Source organism: Balaenoptera acutorostrata, chromosome 12, assembly GCF_949987535.1.
Source record: "Balaenoptera acutorostrata chromosome 12, mBalAcu1.1, whole genome shotgun sequence".
Taxonomy (NCBI): Eukaryota; Metazoa; Chordata; class Mammalia; order Artiodactyla; family Balaenopteridae; genus Balaenoptera; species Balaenoptera acutorostrata.
Window position 1 is genome coordinate 74,275,471 of NC_080075.1, and position 22,797 is coordinate 74,298,267.

The 22,797-nt window shown below is 35.3% G+C and overlaps 1 protein-coding gene across 29 annotated transcripts in view; it reads left to right on the forward strand.

Moving 5' to 3' along the window:
* The window catches only part of DTNB (dystrobrevin beta), a 255,206-nt gene that overhangs the window by 114,337 nt on the left and 118,072 nt on the right, over nt 1–22,797 (forward strand). For 27 of the 29 annotated variants that reach the window (XR_009009899.1, XR_009009898.1, XR_009009901.1 and 24 more), the window contains one exon: nt 13,428–13,552. Coding sequence is in view for 20 of the 29 variants with exons in the window: in XM_057558169.1 (XP_057414152.1) it covers nt 13,428–13,552 (125 nt within the window). In the remaining 9 variants the exon portion in view is untranslated. Of the gene's footprint in view, nt 1–13,427; nt 13,553–14,032; nt 14,052–18,193; nt 18,328–18,670; nt 18,929–22,797 lie in introns of those variants that run through there. The other 2 variants (XM_057558182.1, XM_057558185.1) reach the window with 2 other exon arrangements.

A 22,797-nucleotide genomic window follows, 5' to 3' on the forward strand; every position in this document is an offset into this window, starting at 1 on the left:
TCTCATATTTTTAAACTTCATCAAAATAGCAACATATTACATATATCCTCCTGCAGCTTCCTTTGTTCACCTACATTGTTGGTAAAATGATCTCCATGTCGACATGGTTATTTTCAATGCCATATAAAATTCAATTCTATAAATATGCCACATTTTATTTATTCTCTTGTTGATTGACATTCAACTTGTTTCCAATTTTCTACTTTTCCAAACAAAGCTTTAGTGGATTTTCTAGTACAGGTCATCTTGTGCAGCCTGGGGAATTTTTCTAGGGTAGTTTTTAGGAGTGGAATTCCTGAGTCCAGAGGAGTGTGCGTCTTTTACTAGATTTTACTAAATTGCTCTCCAAGGTGGCTTTACTACTTCACACTCCCAGCAGCAGTGTATGAGTTTTACCATGTATTCACATCTTCGTTTGTAAGGAATATGTTACTTTTAATTCTCTTACGGAGCAACAAAACTCTTAACAAATTGTTTGAAGAAGATGGGAATATGAACTGCCAGTTAAAGCTATTGAGAAAGGAAATTCTGTCCATGTCATCAAACTGATGTTTTAAAGGGCAGTCAATTCTCAGTGCAGCATTTCCCCTGTTGTACATACTGGTAAGAGTGCCAACACAAAATGGGATGCCAGGCCAGGTTGATATCACAGCTCAATTAGGAGCAAAGTCTGGCCTTGAACTTTGTTTTTGCCTATACACATTCACAACTTTTTCAGTTGTAACTTATTTATGCTTAATGTGGCAATTATTGGTAATTCAAGGGTACCCCTCCCACACCCAGGGTTGGTATGTATGGAACCATAAATACTATATTGGCTGTCGTGGCACACCTAGCAGTGTCAGTCTGTTGATGTTGAATTCCAACAAATTTGTATTCTTTTTTTTTTCCTGAAAAGGAAGCTGAAACGATTTGCTGCTCAAAAACCAAGTTACTGCTGTTCTTTACATAACTACAGCCTCAGCTATTATTGAACCATTTGACATAGTGGTGGTTCCTTTTTTGTGGGTCAAGAGTTTGTAATTTATAAGCATGTTTCAGAAGCCATATGTGAACTGATTACTTTTTATTCTACCTAGCTATATTCTCATAACTGTCAGAGATCTCATACTCTTAAATCTTGGAAGAGTAACAAAAATTACATGGATTACATTTCTCTCATACATTAATCAAATTATAGCTTTACAAATTAAGTTCAACTGGAGCTTAGCAACTGTAAATTTTTCCTTTCTAAAGCAGTTATTCTGAATCCTTTTAAAAAATAATATATCATAAGGGATATTATAAATTTTCAAAATACATTTTAAATAAACTTTAATAAACAAAAAAGAACTGGGAATTCCATTTCAGGGTGATGGTCTGAGGACATGCTATCACCTTTCCATCTTGCCTCAGATACTTAGAAATGATAGATTAGAATTTTTAAAATAATTTGCAAGCACACTAGAGGGGAAAAAAAGAAGGAAAACCCACAGCAGGTCCCAGATGTGCAGAACCCCCGTGAAAAGTGTATGGGGTCAGTTTGCAAAAGAAAACCTTGTTTTCTTTGAAACCTTGTTTCAAAACAAGGGCAGGAAAGTATTGCTTCTCAGGATAGAAGTAACATCTAGAGTGTTCCTGCTTGGAAATAGTTGATATGGGCAGCTGAGAGGGGCTCAGGACAAGTGACAGAGTGACTCTGGTACTATAGCCTGGTGATGCAGGTGTCTCAGGCAGATGTAGTGTACATAGGACCTTAGGTTGGAGAGGCAGGGCTGGGGTCCAGGTGCTTGGTGAATTCCAGGAGAATAGGGATCCCATGTTCATTAGACTAACTACAAAGCTTTTCCATGAGGTGTCACCTTCTGTCCCTCCGTCACTCTCACTGAAAACAAGTCCTACTTCTCCCCTCCAAGTAAGCAGTGCACACAGATAGAGTAGACTGTCTCAACAGAGCCTTAACTACAAAGATGAGCACTTCATTAAAAATCACTAAAACTGCCATGCAAAGGAGATAACAGAAGAGTTTATTTTGGACATAGAATTCATAGAATAAGCAGAACTAGATTTAAAAATATGTACAGTTGAACTCTTGGAGAGATATGAGCAGTTATTTTATCTACCAAAAATAACTAAGTATTGATACTGGAAATTAAAATTTTGATTGTCAAAATAAGGAATTCATTAAATGGGCTGATTAACAGTGTCTATAGCTTAAGAGCAGATTTGTGAGCTGGATACTGGAGCAGAGAATTGTTCCTAAGCACATCACAGAAGGATACAGTAATAGAAAAAAAAAATTAAGACATGGAAGTTAGATTGAGGAGTGCCATCTAATATGAACTCCAGAAAGAGGCTAAAGAGAATGCAGGGCAATGATATTTAGAGAAGCAGTAGATCCAGTTTCAAGATGGTTGACCAAACACATACTCCCTCTTACCCTTTCTGCACCAAACCCATAGAAATGATAAAGAATTAATTTGATTAATAAATTCCCTTTCAAGATTGAAAAGAAAAGGAATATTCCTGACCTGAAGCAATAAAGCATCTTTAAGTGAAGGAGTTATACATTAAAGGAGAAGTTTCAGAAAGGAACTGCTTACACTGCCTGTTTGAGGCCATCACTACTGCCAGGACCCTGAAGCTCTCTGCTGATTTTGTCAGAACAGATTCAGCATGCGGCCTCTGGCCAGGATGCCACTATTGGCTAAGATGGCAAGTGAGCAGTCCCATGGGAGATGTTTACACGGCCATGAAAACCCAGAGGAAGCTTAGCACAGTGAAATATAAACAGCAGAACTATACCCTGTGGGGTAGAACAGTCAGAAAGAAACTTTAAAAATAGGTCAATCTAATTTTCTTAGAGGACCAGGGATAGACTTTCATGATTAATACAAGAAGTGGAAGTTATGAAACTATAAATAATGAAAATGAAAAACGTAGTTGTCAAACAAACTCACCAGATGGGCTGCATAGCAAACTGGATATAGCTAAAGAACACATTATTGAACTGAAAGATCAGGGCAAGAGATTCTCCCAAAACTCAGCATCAAGAGGTAAGAGAGTATCCTTTAAAAAAAAAAAAAAAAGATAAGAGAGTATGAAACAAAGATTGAAGCATTTATATTCATGTGGAAGTTCCAATATTTATCTAATAGAAGTTGCAAGTGAAGAAAATTGACAAGAGACAATGTTTGAAGAAATAATGTATTAAAAATTTCCAAAACTGAAAAAGTATGAGCCCTTAGGTAGAAGGCCTACTAACTGAAGAAGAATACATTTTAAAAAGAAACAGCATAGTCAGCACCTACATACATCCTAGTGATAATGATTGCAGAGAAATTCCTAGGTGACAGTAGAGAAAAGACTGATGGTCTACAAAAGAATAAGAATCCAGATGACATTAGACTTTATCACTGGTTTTGAGAAACAACAGCAGAATGTCTTCAAGGTGCTGAGAGAAAATAAATTTGAACTTAAAATTCTATTCTCACCCAAACTATCTATCAACAGCAAGGGCACTACAATAACATTTTCATAATTTAAGGACTTTGAAAGACCTTTGCTGAAAGAACTATTTAAAGATACACTGCAATAAGAAAAAAAATGAACCAAGAAGGTAGTAATGGGATTTAAGAAAAAAAAGGAAGAGAAATCAAAAACAATATTGAATATAAATAAATATTGGTTATAAAATATATGACGATTTTTAGTAAGTTATAAGTTAAATCAACAAAAACAGCAACATGGAATTTGTGGTTGGGGGAGTGGTAAAGGGAATTAAAAGCACACTAAAGATTTCAGGAGGAGGATAAAATGTAATTAACTCTAACTTGTAAGAAACTATAATTTTAAATATACATTAAAAATTTAAGGGTAACTACTTGGAAGAATTAGATATAAAATATAAACCTTAAAACTATTAGAAGGAAAAATGTAGCAAAAATAACCTTGACCAATCCAATAGAAGACAGGAAAATAGAAAAAGAGAAAATCATGGTAAAATAGAAAACACAAAATAAGTTGCTAGGAATACATTTAAGCATACATAGCAGTAATTAAAATAAATGAAAATGAATTAAACTCACCTACTAAAATGATCAAAACTCTCAGATTTATCAAAATGACAAAAACCACATGCTATTTCAGAGAAGATACACAGTTGATAATAAAGGGATGAAAAAGGTGGTATAAAATATTAATATGAGACAAAAGGCAAACAACATTGGAACGGACATACGTGGGGAATTTAAAATGCTAAAAGGTATAATTTGTAAGAGTTGGTATCAGTTATAAGCCTGTTTGTCCTGCTCTTGATAACACTGCATGTTTTTGTATATATGTGTATAAATTTATACATTTACAAATTACTACAGAGGCTTTCTAAATGGTATTCCTGATTCTGCCCTTGTTACCTTCAGTTTATTCTAAGTATAGCAGCCAGAATGATCCTGTTAAAAATCAGATCCTTGCTTGCTCAATACACTCCAATAGCTTCCCATCTTGTTCAGGGTAAAGGTAGACTAAGCTAATTGTAGCCTCCCATCCCCAGTGACAAACATGCATGTAGGATGAAATATAATAACAAAACTGAAATGCAGAATTGAACTTGAATAAAAGAGAAATTCCTGGCTATCAAAAATTAAACCCCAAATTGTGATGTCCCCAGGATTTATCAGATGGGATACTGGATTTAGGCCAGTGGTTGGGGTTAGTGCCTCCATGGAGTAGGACATGCAACTTGGGTCCACTCAAGGTGGGTAGAACTGGTATTTTTGTAAAAGCTGGAATTTTAGAAGGGCTGCCTCCTTGTGAAAGAGGGGCTAAAAATATTCCAGTGGCCCAGAGATAGTACAAGTAGGACTCCCATACAAAAAAGAGTCTCTGCTAAAGGTGAGCTTATCATCAAATATTGCAAACTCAATTATAAAACAATCTACTATGAGGGAGAATCAGCAAACACAACAAACAGTAGCTTTAGTATGCCAAGGACTTCAGAAAATGGTACATTTTAAAAATTAAAGAAGTAAGTCTAGGAATAGTGACATTTCAAAAAGGAACAAATTGAATTCCTACAAATAAAAAATAATAAGGTTAAGCTCAATGGAGGGGTTAAATAGCAAATTACAGACAGCTACAGCAAAAATTAGGGAATGGAAAATAAGTCTGAGGAAATTAACCACGATACAGAATATTGAACACAGATATAGGGAAATGGAAAATGTGACAGGCAGTTGAAGGATTTGAAGGATAGAATGAAAAGGTCTACCTAGAATTCCATACCTATCTAATCTAAGAGCAAAGAAGGAATATGTATTTTCAGAAAAAGTCTCAGCGGGTTTGCCACCAATAGACCATTGCTAAAGGAACTAACGAAGGATATGTTTTGGGGAAAAAATGAATTGAAGCAATAAGGAAGAAATGGAACATAAGAAGAAATGGTGCACAGCAGAATTGGCAAATGCGAGTAAATTTAAATAAGCACTATATGTAAATAATAATGACTAATAATTTTATTGGTCTTAAAATAAGATGCAGCTGAAGTACTAATCAACTATGACATTAATATAGTTGGGGCATGGTTAGAGTTAAAGGATTTGAAGTTACAGGATGAGAGTACAGATACTGTTTAAGACGGTGGTAAAATGTTCACATTAAATGAGTTAGAGGAGGTTCCTGACTTCTCTAGGGGATTTAACAGGCTTATGTTTCTGCTTGAATCTATGAGTTCTCATCACAAGGAAAAAATATGTTTTTCTTTTTCTTTTATTTTGTATCTATATGAGGTGATGAACATTCACTAAACTTACTGTGGTAATCAGTTCATAATGTGTGTAAGTCAAATCATTATGCTGTACATCTTAAATTTATACAGTGCTGTATGTCTATTATATCTCAGTAAGAAAAAAGAAAAAAAAAAGACATACCAAGTCAAGAACTAACCAAAAGAAAACTGGTGAAACTATATTAACCTCAGAAAATAGATTTCAGGGCAAAAATCTTTAGGAGAGAGATTAAAATGTTATATTTCATGTTATGTATATTTTATTACAATAAAAAAATCTTCACCAGAGGTAAAGTTTACAAAAGATAAAAAGATGAAATTAACGGTTATACATAAATATACAACTAATAGCATAGCTTTAAAATGTGTAAATAAAAATTAATAAGAGCACAATAAGAAATTAAAAATACATTATTAAAATGGGTAATTTTAATGCACTTCTCTTAACAATTGTTAGAATCATTAGACAAAAAACACAGAATGTAGAAAATTTGAATGTATCCAGCAATTAATGATTGCACATTCTTTTCAAACACACAAAACTTGACCACATAAATGAAGTCCCAGAAAAGAATTAGTGTCGATTATAGTGCATTTGAGCTAGGAATCAATAGCAAAAAGATAAGAAAACAACTGTACATTGGTTATTGAAAGATTAGTTGAAATGAACAAACTCCTAAAACAACCTTGCTTTCCAAAACTGATTCAAGATAGAATAAAACCTGCAAATATTAGTATAATCATTAAAGAATTTGAATTAGTAGCTTAAAATATTTATACAAAGGAAACAACCAGGCCTGAGTGACTACATAAGTTTCAACAAACATTCAAAGAAAAGAATTCCAGTATTATAAAAATTTCCCAGATTCTAGAAAAAATAATGAGCATTCTGATTTCATTTTTGAGGCTAGAACTACCTTGGTACCAAAACCTTATGAGGGCAACAAGAAAGGAAAATTACAAGCCATTCTAATGAAGGCAAATAAAAGCCTAAACAAAGTATTATGAAACTCAACTCAGCAGTGTATACAAAAGATCATAATCACACTGGTTTTATTCCAGCAATTAAAGATAGATTATTATAATTTAGCCATATTCATAAGTTGATGGATTAAATCTATATAATCATCTCAAGAGACATGTAAAACAGTGATTAAAACCTCATATCCACACAGACACACACTGCACTTTAGCAATCTGGGGTGGAAGAATTTCCTTAACCTAATACATATAGGATATTTATAAAGACATAGTATCCATTATATTTACTGATGAAATGTCAAGAGTATTTGTTTTAAGATTGAAATCTTAAGATTTTAAGATTGAAAACAAAACAAGGAGGCTTGCTATCACCACTTCTATTCAGCATTTTCTTGGAGGTCCTAAAGCAGCAGAGTAAAGAAGGAAAAGAGATAAAAGGCATTTTAATTGGAAGGAAACAAAGTTATCATTATTTAGTGATGACTGTTAATGTAGAAAGATTGAAAGAATCTCCAAATCACTAGAATTAAAATAGAGTAGGGGCAATAAAAGTAAAAATAGATAAATTAGACTACATCAAAATTTAAAACTCCTGTGCATCAAAGGACACATCAAGATAGTAAAAAGGCAAACTATGGTATGGGAGAAAATATTTACATATCATATATCTGATAAGGGGCTCATATCCAGATTATATAAAGAACTCCTATAACTTAAGAACAATAAAAAGCAAATAACCCATTAAAAAATTGGGTAAAGGAATAGACATTTCTCCAGAGATGATATATAAATGGCCAATATACTTAACATTACTTAACTGTACACTTAAAAATGGTTGAGATGGTAAATTTTATGTTATCTGTATTTTGCCAAAATTTTTAAAAATAAGAGAGCAAGGTTGCTGGATATAAAATCTTTCTATAACTAGAAATAAATAACATACATATATCCTTTATGAACAAAAATCTATAACTTTATTGAAAGATATTTTAAAAGGCTTAGGGGAATTCCCTAGTGGGGTCCAGTGGTTAGGACTCCACACTTTCATTGCCAAGGACCCGGGTTCGATCCCTGGTCAGGGAACTAAGATCCTGCCAGCCGCATGGTGTGGCCAAAAAAAAAAAAAAAGAGGCTAAATACATGAGGAGATGAACATATTCACGGAAAGGAATGTTCAGTGTGTGAACCGACATGTGAAGATGTCAGTTCTCTCCAGAATTGTCTATATATTCGATCAGTTCCCATCAAAATCCCAACAGGATTTTTTTTTTGTGGTAAATGGACAGACTGATTGTAAAATTTAAGTGGAAGTGTGAAGGGTCAAGAATAACAAAGACTCTCCTAATGAAGAATGAAAGTTTGGGGCACTGATACTACCTGAAAAGATAAGAGGAAACTGTAACAATTAAATCATCATGATACTGGTACAGGGATAGAAGTAGAATATCTATCTTGTAGGAGAAGAATGGATTGTTTATTAAGTGATCCTGAAGCAACTGATTATCTATATTGGATACAATTGGATTATTTCCTTATACCTATCAAAGAAATCAGTTCTAAGTAGATTCAAACTTAAATATGAAAGACAAAAACTATGGAATAATGAAGACAATCTGGGAGGATACTGTTATGACATCAGGGAGGGGAATATTTCTTAAGAAACAAAAGGCACAAAATAAAGAAAAGATTAATAAATTGGGACTACTGTATATTTAAAGATGACCATTCATTAAAAACAATAGAGTGAAAAACCTTAAAGTGAAAGTTGTTTGCAAGATATAACTTCTGTAGGGTTAAAATACAAAAAATATAAAGAACTCTTACAAATCAATAAGAGAAAGACAAACCCAGTGAAACACGACGCCAAAGACAGGAACAGGCATTTCACAGACAAAGAAATACAAATGGCCCATAAACATTGGAAAAGATGCTCAGTATTTCTAGTAATAAGGGAATTGCAAATTAAAACCACAATAACATTTGTCACCCACCAGATTGGCAAATGTTAGAACGTCTGACTGTAACAAGGGTTGGCCAGAATGTAGAGTCAGGAAGTCCCTCACATAGCTGATGGGAGTGGAAATTAGCGTAACCACTTTGTAAAAGCAAATTGGCAGTGCCTAGTAACACTGAATGTGTATAATTTATGACCCAATAATTCCACTCTTAGGAAATTCTTTTACATGGCCAGCAGGAGACACGGACAAGAAAGTTTTATAGCAGCATTGTGACTGAGAGGGAACAAAGGGAAACAACCCAAATATATAAATTATGGTGTAACTGAGCAATGAAATACAATCAAGCCATGAAAAAATGAGTGAATTTTATCAACATATGCATCAACATGGACGAATTGTAACATAATTTTGAGTAAAAGAAGCCAGTTGCAGAAAAAAATATATATGTAAATCTATATAGGTTTTAAGCATGTACTAAATAAATCATGTATTTTTTATAGTACATAATTGCTAAAATAGTAAAATCAAGGAAATGATTAGTACAAAACCCAGGATACTGATAACCAGGAGAGGTGCGGGTGTGGTGGGAGTGGGCTGTATTGGATAAGGGCTCACAGCCAGGCTTCCAAGTGACCATAATGGCATATTTCTCAGGCAGAATAGTGGGTAGATGGGTATTTGTTTTATCACTTTTTAGACTGTACAGCCACATTTTATACACTTTCGAAGTATTCTTTTTTAATGTAACCTGTAATTTTTGTTTCCAAGTTGACCTTACTTTATTTTATTTTATTTTTTTAACATCTTTATTGGAGTAGAGTTGCTTTACAATGTTGTTAGTTTCTGCTGTATAACAGAGTGAGTCAGCTCTATGTATACATATATCCCCATATCCCCTCCCTCTTGCGTCTCCCTCCCACCCTCCCAATCCCACCCCTCTAGGTGGTCACAAAGCACCAAGCTGATTTCCCTGTGCTATGCAGCTGCTTCCCACTAGCTATCTATTTTACATTTGGTGGTGTACATATGTCAGTGCCACTCTCTCACTTCGTCCCAGGTTCCCCTTCCCCCTCCCCGTGTCCTCAAGTCCATTTTCTACATCTGCGTCTTTATTTCTGTCCTGCCCCTAGGTTCTTCAGAACCTTTTTTTTTTTTAGATTCCATGTATATGTATTAGCATACGGTATTTGTTTTTCTCTTTCTGACTTACTTCACTCTGTATGACAGACTAGGTCCATCCACCTCACTACAAATAACTCAATTTCGTTTCTTTTTATGGCTGAGTAATATTCCATTGTATATATGTGCCACATCTTCTTTATCCATTCATCTGTCGATGGACACTTAGGTTGCTTCCATGTCCTGGCTCTTGTAAATAGTGCTGCAATGAACATTGTGGTACATGTCTCTTTTTGAATTATGTAACCTGTAATATTTTTAAGAGATGGTAGGAAATGTTTTGAAATTAGGTAAAGTGGATGAAGGTATTGAAAATGTACAAAGATTGAAAATCATTGCCTAAGAGGGTTTGGAGGAGATCTAATTTTCTAGGTTAGGGCCTCCCCGTATATCAGTGTGAGGATTCAAGTGAGGGGAAAGGTACAAAGACCTGTCAGAACATCTCTGGCCTAGTGGCTTAAATGAAATGTGGAGTCACCAGTCCCTACACCTGGATTGCTTTTCTTCCTCCCTCACTCCCTGCACTTCTGTAAATATTTAGTGACTGACTACCAAGTCCTGGGCATTGTCCTGGGGGCCGAGTAGCCAGAAGAGGTAATGTCCCTGTCTTGGCACTTATAGTGGTTTTCGAACTCTTGCTCACACACTTAGTTAATCTTAGTTTCCTAACGTAGCTCCACAGTGAAATCACTTTAGGCCCATATTGTAATTCATGCGTTGAGATCTTTTTAAGGAAATCATTTATCTACCTATTTAGACAACCTAATTGAATGCATTATCTTTAAATTTTCAGGATAATGTTCTTTTTGGTTTGATCCTAGCCCTTAGTTAATTCCTATATATGTTTATTTCCAGTCTTTTTCCTCCTTCCCATACATATCAAGCATCTCTTGATGTACTCTACGTGGAATTGGCTTTGATGTATTGATGTATTGATTTTACCTTTCTATCTATCTTTTTGAGACTTGAAATGGGATCTACTCTTAAACCTTGACTTGGAGCAGTATTTTTGAAAGCACAACAAGCATGCTGCTAGAGAATATTAGGTGGTACAAAGGGAAACATTTTTTATTTTAACAGTCTTATTTTAATGTTTATGGTAAAATATACGCATGAAACCTGTGATTTCATGGCTATTATAATCCATCTCACATAGACTGCATGAATTAATGGCCCAGGTGGTTCTCAGATGTAGCAAAAAATCACGAAATGAGTGCATCGATTACACATGTAGTGTTTAGTTGTAAAGGTGAATTAAGATATTCTCTGGTGTCCTCTGATGGTCTCCTACTCATATCATAACTCTCAAAAAAATTAAGCTTATGTGGTTTAGTCAGGAAAAAGCAATCTAGAAAATTCATCTAGGCAAATAATTTATTCAAATAACGTATTCTGGTATAGGTCAGGTTCTGGAAATACACAGATGAATAAAATGTATATCCTACCCTTCAAGACCACTGGTCTAACAGAGATAGGCATGTAAATTTAAAAGTGCGGCATAGTATTGGAACAGTGCAACAGTGGAAATGTGTACTTGGCAAGTGGGTAGCTTGGAAAGATGGGTGCCGACTTACGGAGTAGTGAGGAAAGTCTTCAGAGGGGAAGGGGGGCTTGCTTGCAAATAAGCAGCCTTGAGAGATGAGCAGAAAATTTAAAGAGAAATAGATTGGGAAAGGGAGATCTCAGAAAGGCACGTGCCAAGGTACAGAGATCTAAGAGAACATGGTACATTGGGTTAACTGAGCAGCTTGATGTTTATGCTGATGTGGGGTGAGAGGTGAGGACAGAGGGGGGAGCTGGATATGAAAGCTCCTAAGTGAGCTGTGATGGCGTGGATTTAGATCTTAGTCTATAAATGATTATCAGCCTTTGCAAGATTTTAAGCAGAAGACTGCATGATGTCTGGGGCAGTGTAGAAGATGGAGCAGAGGAGGAAGAATCAGAGTCATCGTTACAGCTAGTCATTGGGCAAAGGGATGATGGAGAACAGTTGTGGGGAAGTGCAGAATTTCTGCTTTGTGTAGCTTCATATAATTTTCAGGAAATTAGATTACATATAGATTTCCCCCAGAATTTAACGTGTTGAAGGGGATGGTGGTAGGTGATTTGCAGCCAATATATGAACTTTCTGAAGAGAATGGTATTATTCAGTCTGTCATAAACAAGGTATTAAGTAACTTTCCCTATATAGTCTGAAAGGTAAATAGATTTTGGCTTATTTTCTGTTAAAATATATGTAGGCAGCATATAAAAGTTAAGTGGAGATGTGCTACTGATGAGACACACAGCTGCAAACAAGGTCTATTTTCTAAAGTAGTACATACGGTAATACACGGCAGAGGCAGAGGAATGAAATATTTAAACTTTTTTGCGACTAGTATCCTGCCAAGAAAATCTCAGACAACAGTTATTATCTAAAGGGAATTGGGGGGCTTCTCTGGTGGCGCAGTAGTTAAGAATCCTCCTGCCAATGCAGGGGACATGGGTTCGAGCCCTGGTCCAGGAAGATCCCACGTGCTGCGGAGCAACTAAGCCCATGCACCCCAACTACTGAGCCTGCATTCTAGATCCCACAGGCCACAAATACTGAGGCCGTGTGCCACAACTACTGAAGCCCGCATGCCTAGAGCCGTGCTCTGCAACAAGAGAAGCCACCACAATGAGAAGCCTGCGCACTGCAACAACGAGTAGCCCTGCTCACCGCAGCTAGAGAAAGCCCGCGCAGCAATGGAGATCCAACGCAGCCAAAATATAAATAAATAAATAAACAAATTAATTAATTTTTTTAAGTGTCCTTTAGATATGGGTTTCATATTCTACATATCTTAGTCGTGGCATATTGTTTACTTTTGTGCATATTTACTATTATACCTTAGGCCTGCTAGTCTTTGGATTTAGTGTGTATTGTTCTACCTTCCCAGGAAATGTATTAGTATGCCAACTTATTTTTGTACCTTCAGCATATCATAATTTATAGTCACAGATCTGATGCTTCCTGTGTATGTGAGTGCACTCATTTGTATCTGTATACATAGCCAGACCCTTAACACCAAATGTTCTGTTTCATGTTCATTTGGGGAATATTCTCTTAATATTTTGGGGGATGGGGGTTAGTCAGCTAATTTGCTAACATTCGAGAGCCGTGAGCTCTCAGCATTATCTTAACCTTTTAGTATTTTAGTCCAGCAAAAATTTCTGACTCTGATCAGGGAATTAACTATAACATCTTACCAGAATGATCCAGAAGCATCAAAAGAGGGAGTTCCTGCAAAGGGCACACAGAGATGTTCAAAAGGAAAGTTAACACTAACTGAATAGTGTGACTGCATAGTAGAAATGAGGGAGTTAGGACAGAAACGAAGGGCCACAAACGACCTTGAAACAACCGTAGGTTCCTTTCTGCAAGGCTCAGTAGTGGTGACTGTAATGCAACTTAGTTTGTATTTACAAAGATATTTTCTACAGCTCTTGTCACTAAGTTAAAATTCTGTTTCATTCTTTTGAAAATTCAATTTCTTATTTCCATATTTTCTACTTTGACACAGAAATCCCCTGCAAAGAAGCTGAGCCATGCAATTAGTAAATCCTTGGGGTGTGTACCCACCAGAGAACCTCCGCACCCTGTTTTTCCTGAACAACCAGAGAAACCACTTGACCTTGCAAATATAGTGTAAGTATACGATAGATGTGGATTATACTGAAATGGAAACCTTGCTGAATTCTTTTGGGTCAAAACCGAATATCACCTAACACGAACATTTCAGCTTCTGGTTTTTACCTTACTTTTGGGGATCTTAAGACTTCAAGCTTTCAGCTCTTTAAATCACCATAAATACCTGCATGGAAACCTAGCTCCTGAGCCCTGAAGCCTAAGTTATGTAGCGGTCCCCTTCAGAAAATTAATATGTTAAGAGTAATTAGTGTGCTGGGTTTAACAAGGTTGTCTTTTGTTATTTGTGTTCTTCCCTTAAATCAGCAGTAGAGATCTTTTCTTCTTTACAACAGTTAATGACCATAGAGATTTTAAAAGTTAGTTTAAACCACATGGAAATGAAAATCAACCTAATTTGCTCTTTTTGTATTGAGAGAAAATTAGGAACCACAAGACTGTACTCTATAAATAAAACTAGTGTTTTATTTTTATTTTCAGTTAAATATTCTTGCTAAAGAAAAGAAAGCTGGAGGGCAACAAAAAAGCTAGAGAAATGAAGAGGAAAAGTAAGGAGGAGGAGAAACAATGAAGGATAAGATTCAGCCTTTGAACTGATTTCTTCCCTCTGAATTAAATAATGATATTAAGTGTACTCTGCTAGATAAAGTTGTTAGGTTTTTGATTATTAGTCTTACTCAGGTATTTAGAAGTTTTTCTGTTGCAGTAGACATCCGTTTTCTTTTACCTAGCTCAAATTACATAGTTTGATTAAATGAGCTCTTAGAGTTCTTGATCTTTTCTTTCTCTTCGTTCAGTAATTTTCAAAACTTTTATATTTATTAAAATAATACACACATATAGATTAAAAGTTCAATAATACAGAAAAAATACAATACGTATAATGAAACGCAGCACATTCTCCCCTCCCCAGTTTCACTGTGCTTTGTTTGGGTTTTTAGATCTCCTAATGGATACCTCCATATCGCTAAATAATATGTTCAGAGCACCATTTCTTGGCTTATCCGTTTTGGACATTATTGAATTCCTTCTGTGGTGTAAGGGACCAACCTCATTTATAACTCTACGTATCAACCCATCTCATCTTTTCATAATTATATCACCATTTTAAAAATTAGTTACCTTTGTACTCTTGAATGTAATTTTTAAACTTCTATTTCTTGTAACTTCTTTTGACTTCTACTATGTAAACGAAGGAAGTTTTAACCTTCTATCTGCTTCTCCCTTCTCCCTTTGCCTCCTAACTTCTGTCATCTGTGCCATTACTTTTATTATCAAAGCTGATAATATTTCTCTTCTCTCCTATGATCATAACTAAGTCTTCTGAGATTTATTAAGGGCTCAATCTAAAAGTTGAAAACCAAATAACAGCATTTTCAGTTAATTCCATTCATTACAAAGTCAAGCAGTGTGCTGTCATTTTGTGTACCCTTTGTTTAGTTCCAGTGTCACAATCCCTGTGCAGTTGTTCTCGTCAGAGTTCAGTGGGATCTTCTTTCTTATATACCACAGGTAGCTCAAAAGTGTGCCTGTTGACTTTATAACTGGACTGACTTTCTTGTACTGTTTTTGTGGTGGTTTTTCCTTCAGTTTCCCATTGATTTCTTCTTCCTGGGGAAAATATATGCTTTTCTCCCACTGTATTCCATAGTAGGTTTTACTTATTTGTGTGTAATCCATTTTTTGGTTAAATTTGTTAACCTTTTCCCTTTTTGGTTAGTGTTTTTCATTTGAATTAAAAACAAAAAACAAAACCCTTGCCTGCTCCAACATTGTAGTGATATTTCTCTCTCTTTTTAAGCTTTGAAGATGTCCTTTTTACATATGTCTTTAATTCATCTGGAACAAATTTTTGTGTGTGGTGTGATGTGGAATATCCAGTTTTCTCTCTCTCTGCATTTGAATAATAACTTGTCTCAATGCCATTTTTTGGATAATCCATCATTTCCCCACTTAACTACAATGCCACCATTGTCATAAATGAAGTTTGCAAATACGCACGGTCTGGTTTCTGGGCTCTTTATTCTGTTCCTTTGGTCAAAATGTCTATCACTATGCCAATATCATACTATCTTAATTACTGTAAGGGATTAAGTCATCTTTTTTAGGAGTGTCTTGTCTATTCTTTGCCCTTTGCTCTTTCATATAAATTTGAGAATCAGCTTTATTGAGTCCCTCATAAAATTTTGTTGGAGTTTTGATCAGAGATTTATTGAATCTAAACATCAAATTGGGAAGAACAGACATCTTTATAATATTAAGTCTTCCATTCCATGAATGCGTTATGTCTTTCCATTTATTTAAATATCCTTTTGTGCCATTTAGTAAAGCTTTATAATTTTTCCTCAGAAAGGTCTTGTACATGTTAAATTAATTCTTGTGTACTTTGCATTTGTTGCTGCTGTTGCAAATGATGCCTTTTTTCTCTGCAGTTATTTTGAGATATAATTTACGTGGAATAAAATGCTCCCACTTTAAGTGTACAATTCAGTGATTTTTGGCAAATGTGTACAGTCATGCAAATGGTATCTTTTTTGAACTATGTTTCTTAGCAGTTTGTTGCTGGTGTATGGACATGCACGTTGCTTTTGTATTTTAATCCACTATGTAGTCATCTTGTGTAACTTGTTCATAATTCTAGCAATTTGTACTCACATTCTTTTGGATTTTCTATAAATCATTATATCACCTGCAAATAATGATTGCCTTTTGTCTTCCCTCCCATTCTTTGTGCTTTTAAATATACTCATTTTTTTTTCTTTTGTTTTTATTATGCCGGCTAGAGCCTCCAGTGCAATATTGCATGCAATGGTTTGATAGGCATTCTTGCATTATTACTGATACCAAAGAGAACACTTTCAGCATTCATTTTAGCATGTCTTTTGATGTTGGTTTTTTGTAGAAACTGTTTATCAGATAAAAGAGTTTCCCTTTTATTCCTAGTTTGCTAGTGCTTTCTTTTTGTCATGAATGATGTCAAATTTTATCAGAGACTTTCTGCATTGAGATGATAGCCTGAGTTTCTTTATTCTCTTAATATAGTGAATTACATTAATTGTTTTTTAAACAACCCTACATTCCTGGAATAAACATAAGTTGACCCTCCCTTTAATACACTGCTAGATTTCACTTGCTAATATTTTGTTTAGCTTTTTTCTATGTTTATGAGTTAAATTGTCCTGTAATTTCCCTTGATTTTTTTGTTTTGTTTTTAGGATAAAGTTTGCCCAGTTTGCTATCTTCAAAAAGTTGAGGAGAATTCTCTCTTTTTATGTTTTTTGGGGAGAGCTTGTTTAAGATTGGAATTATTTGCTCCTTGTATTTTTGGTAAAACTCACCAGTGAAGCCATCTGTGCCTTAAGCCTTCTTTGTGGGGAGATTTTTAACTATTAATTCCATTAATAGTTAAAAAAAAAACAGTCTTTTAAAAAAAGTATAAGACTATTTTCATTTTGTATTTCTTTTTGAGTCACTTTGGAACATTTTATAGATGTAGGAGGTTGTCAGTTCCATCTAATTTTCAAAGTTATTGGCAAAAAGTTTATAATATTTATCTATAGTATCTGTGCTAACATCTTTTTCATTCCTACTCTCACATATTTACAGTTTTTTCCTTTTTTTTTTTTTCCTTGAAAAATCTTGCCATAGGCTTGTCCAGTCTGTTAGGCTTTCAGAGGACCAACTTTTGGTTTTGATGATTCTTTTATTGTATGTACTGTATTTTAAAAATTTCATTTATTTCCATCCTTTATTATTTCTTTTGTTAAAGCTTCTTTGGGTTTATTTTGCTACTCTTTTTCTAACTTATTTAAAGATATGGTTAGCTTACTGATTTCAGGTTTTTTCCCCCACATTTAAGCATTTAAGGCTATAAATTTCTCTGAGCACTACCTGAGTAATGTCCAAGTTTTGTTATGTAATTTTTTTATTGTTTAATTCTAAATATTTTCTAAGTTCTTTTATTTCTTCTTTGAGAAGTATACTTTCTTAATTTCCAAACATATGAGGGTTTTCTAGTTACCTTTTTGTTATTAATTTCTAATTTAATTTCATTTTGGTCTGAAAAATGTTCTGTATTATTCAGTTCTTTCAAATTTGGTGAGACATGCTTATTATCTAGTATATGATCAAGTTTTTATTATGTTCCAAGTAAACTTGAAAACGTTTATTCTATGCTTGTTGGGTACAGGGTTTATAGTAAATGAATGTATGTCAATTAAGTCAAATTTGTTAACCATGTTACTCAAATCTTCTACAGTCTTACTTACTTGTTCAAAATTATACATATTTCACTAGGAAGTTAAAAATTTATTCTTATGTAGTGACTTTCTTTATTCCTAATAATTCTATTTGTTCTGTAGTATATTTTATCTGCTAGTAACATCTTTTAAGATTTTTTTGCTAGGTATGTACCCGGTATAACTTTTCCCATCCTTTTTCTTTCAATTTTTCTGTGTCCTTAGGTTTTCAGTATGTTTCTTATAAATTGTAAGCTGGATTTTAAGGGTGACATCCCACTCTAGTCACCCTTTCCCCCACAGGTAACCATTCTAATGTGCTTATTGTATATCCTTTGATTACAATAAGGAACAATCCTGTTCTTGAAAACTAGGTATTGTTTTCTATGTCCTTTTTTTAAAGTTTACACAAGTGGTATGTGAACCGTGTTTTGCCTATCCATTCTCCCTGGGATGGACATCTGGGTTGCCTTCAGATCTCTGCCTCCACATATAATGCTGCAGTAAATGCCTCAGATGTTTCCCAAATGGAACTGGGTAAGAATTTCTTTATACCTAGAATACAGTCATTAGGTGAAGGATTATGTACATCTTGACCAGAAGAAGTGTGTTGGGGAATCCAGTAGTTCAGTGTAGACTTTCAGTTAATCTCTCCATTCTAATTCATACCACACCTCTCCCTGGTGTGCCTGAGTTTGAAGACTTTCTGGTCAGTTTCACTAGCAGGTAACCTCTAGTTTCTTACCAGCCCAGAAAAAAAGTAGTCACCTGGCTGTGTGCTGCTGGGGAGTCCGGTGGAGGAGGTGGATGTGTTCTGCGTCACAGGCAGACTTTCAACTAATCCTGCCCTTTCTAATGCAGCCCCTCACTTCTCTTTCAGAGGCACCAGGCATCTGTAATTGCTGAGCATTCATGGTCATCTGTGTTTCCACTTCCCTTGTCTCAGGATGAACTTGACCTCAGATTTCTTCTTCTCTGTATATTAAAAAAGCCCTCCCCATTTCTAGTTTCTGTTAGTAAGGAATTCAGTGTAGGACTGAGAGCTAAGAATTGAAACCTGATTTTTTCTATATTGACTATTATCATTTTATTGTATTTACCTCAGATCTTTTTTTAAAAAAATAAATAAAACATAGTAGATAATGTTGTGGTTTCCTAAGTCCTTCCTAATCCCATTACCATTTCTCTCTCCCAAAGAGTAGCCACTAACATTTATTTGGTATCTGTCACTCTGTACATGTTTTTATACTTTTGCTAGATGTATATGCGTCTTAAAATCACATATTTTAAAACTTTATATAAATGGTCATGCTCTGCATAGTCTTCTGTAAGCTTATTACTTTATAAATATTGGGTGGGCCAAAAGGTTCATTTGGTTTTTTCCATAAGATGGCTGTAGTAGCACTTAGTTGTCTTTAACTTCATTTGAAACAATTTTGTTAGATTGTATGTGACAGCTGTCATATCAGTGTGCATTTAAAAAAAGACTTATCAAAATCGGTGCATTTTTGTATAGCCATTTTAATATTGAAGATGGAAGAAAAAAAGCAACATTTTTGGCATATTATGCTTTATTATTTCAAGAAAGGTAAAAACACAACTGAAACTTACAAAAAGATCTGTGCAAGTTTACGGAGAAGGTGCTGTGACTGATCAAACATGTCAAAAGTGGTTTGCGAAGTGTTGTGCTGGAGATTTCTCGCTGGACGATGCTCCACGGTCGGGTAGACCAGTTGAAGTTGAAGTTTCTGGCTCTACCATCTTAACACGAGCCCTCATTGGTCACTGCAGCTGGGGAAGAGAGTGTGTGGGGACCTCACATCAATTCTTCTGTGCTTTGGTGACACGTGTCGTTTCCTTCACAACTGTACTAACTTCAAGTATAGATCATCTTCCGGGTACCTAGGAAGGAGAGGAGAACCAGATATTGGTCAGCTCTAGTAATGTATACCATAAGTGTATTCAACTTTACTAGATATTTCCAGACTAGGTATAACCTAGAACTCAAATTTTATAGTTCAGGTATTTATTAATCTAAATTATTCCCAAGCCATGTGGATAGTCAGTAGACCACTCAGAAAATGTAGTGATAGCTTCCCTTTTGTATTCTGAGGAAATTTTGAGTAATTAATCCTATTTGGATTGACTAGACAACTTTTAAAGTCGCATTCAACTTTGAGGTTCTATGTTTAACAGATTTTTTTTTTAATTAATTAATTTATTTATTTACAGCTGTGTTGGGTCTTCGTTTCTGTGCGAGGGCTTTCTCCAGTTGCGGAGAGCGGGGGCCACTCTTCATCACGGTGCGCGGGCCTCTCACTGTCGCGGCCTCTCTTGTTGCGGAGCACAGGCTCCAGACGCGCAGGCTCAGTAGTTGTGGCTCACGGAGCTAGTCGCTCCGCGGCATGTGGGATCTTCCCAGACCAGGGCTCGAACCCGTGTCCCCTGCATTGGCAGGCAGACTGTCAACCACTGCGCCACCAGGGAAGCCCATAACAGATTTTTTTTAATGTATATATTCACATACCAGTGGTTCCCAAACCTGGCTGATACCAGGGTCACTAAGCTTTTAAAAGTATCGAATACTAGATTACTTCTGTTTTAGGTCAACTGAATCATTATTCTGGGGGTGGCCGGGAATCTGCCTTTTGAGAAAGTTTCCTTGTGGATCTGATCAGATTATGGAACCACTTCACTAGAACATAAGTGGTTTTAGCTGTACGAACAACAAGCTAAGAATTCACTATTAATTATCCAAAAATGCGTATAGAGTACAACTGAAATGTAAATATGTGAACAGCAATTCTTAATGCTTGCTGAAATTTAAATTTTCCATTCATTCAGCAAATATTTATTAAGGATCTTCCAGGTATTATGCAAGGTGCAAACAGTATTCACACAGTACTTTGCTTACTTGCAAATAGGTTTGAGTGACAGTGAAGAAGCCAATTTTATAAAGTACAGTGTTTTCGGCTGGCTTCCTTAGGAAAAAGTTACAAGTATAGATGAGAAAATTGTGAGGAGTGGGCCACTGTGCATTTCTTAATCATGATCAGGAAGAAGAAAAAGATTGCTGTTTTGCACTTAGAGATGAAGGTAGCTCCTACATTTGAATGCTTAAAGTCAGCAAAATATTTCATTTAGATAGGATCATGATTGTTTTAATCATTGTTTCACTATATTAATTTAGAAGGGTCCTTTTTTGCACAAAGAATAGACAACATTCTTGTACTTCAGGAGTCTTTACACATTGCAGGTATTATTTTCAGACACTTAAAGTTGCTTTTATTTGTTTTACTAAAAATCAGTCATCCTGATTTGGTTGAATGCTGTCTACCAAGGAGGCTGAGTGTTGGGAATAGGGACTGGATGACCAATGTACTTGAACTAGGCCACTAATTAAACACTTTTCAACTAGGCTCACCCTTAATAGTTATTTCTTACATAGCATGCTTATTTGCTCACAAATTTTCAAAAAAAAAGGAGCATGCTGGAATGTATATATCTTTGACCATTTCAAGCTTGATCTTCCTCAGAGTAGAGAATAAAGTTTCTTACTGAAGTTTTAGTCTAATGGGCAAACTTGTTAATTTTTTTCTTTATGTTTCTGGCTTCCATTTCGTATTTAAAATTAATTTTCTCCCTTCAATATTATAAAAATACCTCTGTCAATAAATTTCTTATTTCTGTATTTTTTCCTTTTTTGTTGTTGTTGTTGTCAGATATGAGCTAGGAATTTAAGTTTATTTTTTTCAAAATGGAGAGCCATTTGTCCCACCTCTATTATTTTCCTGTTTACTGTGTTGCAGTTTTAATTTTGCCTTCCTTTTGACAATTGATACTCACTTTGAAAACTCTGAGAAATAATATAGATCACATATTTGTCCTATATATATAAAGTAATTGTCTAATAAGATGTCTTTACCTTGTAGTCTGTCTTTATCTTACTGGTAGGTTAAGAAAGGGTTTTGTGAAGAATAACATTTACAGTGAAGCCTAAAACATAAATAGGGATTAGGTACATGGAGGGCAGCGGGAGGAGTATTCCCAGCAGAGGAGGAGCAGGAAAACAGAGAGCAAGAGGAAGGCTGCAGAGGTAGGCAAAGGCCACCTGAGATTTGGGACATTATCCCAAACTGAAGGGGTTTGGATAGGAGAGGGACACGTTGAATTTTGCATGTTAAGAAATCACCTCCTGTTGTGTGGAAATAGGGAGTGGGACAAGGATGAAAAAGCCGAGGCCAGCTAGGTTTTTTTTTTTTCATGTACCAGGTGAGAGATGATGGTGGTTTGGACTATCGTGGTGGTAATGGAGATGGAGAAAAGTTTGTAAACATATTTTATTTTATTATTATTTTTTAACATCTTTATTGGAGTATAATTGCTTTAAAATGGTGTGTCAGTTTCTGCTTTATAACAAAGTGAATCAGTTATACATATACATATGTCCCCATATCTCTTCCCTCTTGCATCTCCCTCCCTCCCATCCTCCCTATCCAACCCCTCTAGGTGGTCACAGAGCACCGAGCTGATCTCCCTGTGCTACGCGGCTACTTCCCACTAGCTATCTATTTTACATTTGGTAGTGTGTGTATGTCCATGCCACTCTCTCACTTTGTCCCAGCTTACCCTTCCCCCTCCCTGTATCCTCAAGTCCATTCTCTAGTAGGTCTGCGTCTTTATTCCTGTCTTGCCCCTAGGTTCTTCATGACATTTTATTTTTATTTTTTTTAGATTCCATATATATGTGTTAGCATATGGTATTTGTTTTTCTCTTTCTGACTTACTTCACTCTGTATGACAGACTCTAGGTCCATCCACCTCACTACAAATAACTCAATTTCATTTCTTTTTATGGCTGAGTAATATTCCATTGTATATATGTGCCACATCTTCTTTATCCATTCATCTGTTGACGGACACTTAGGTTGCTTCCATGTCCTGGCTATTGTAAATAGAGCTGCAATGAACATTTTGGTACCTGACTCTTTTTGAATTACGGTTTTC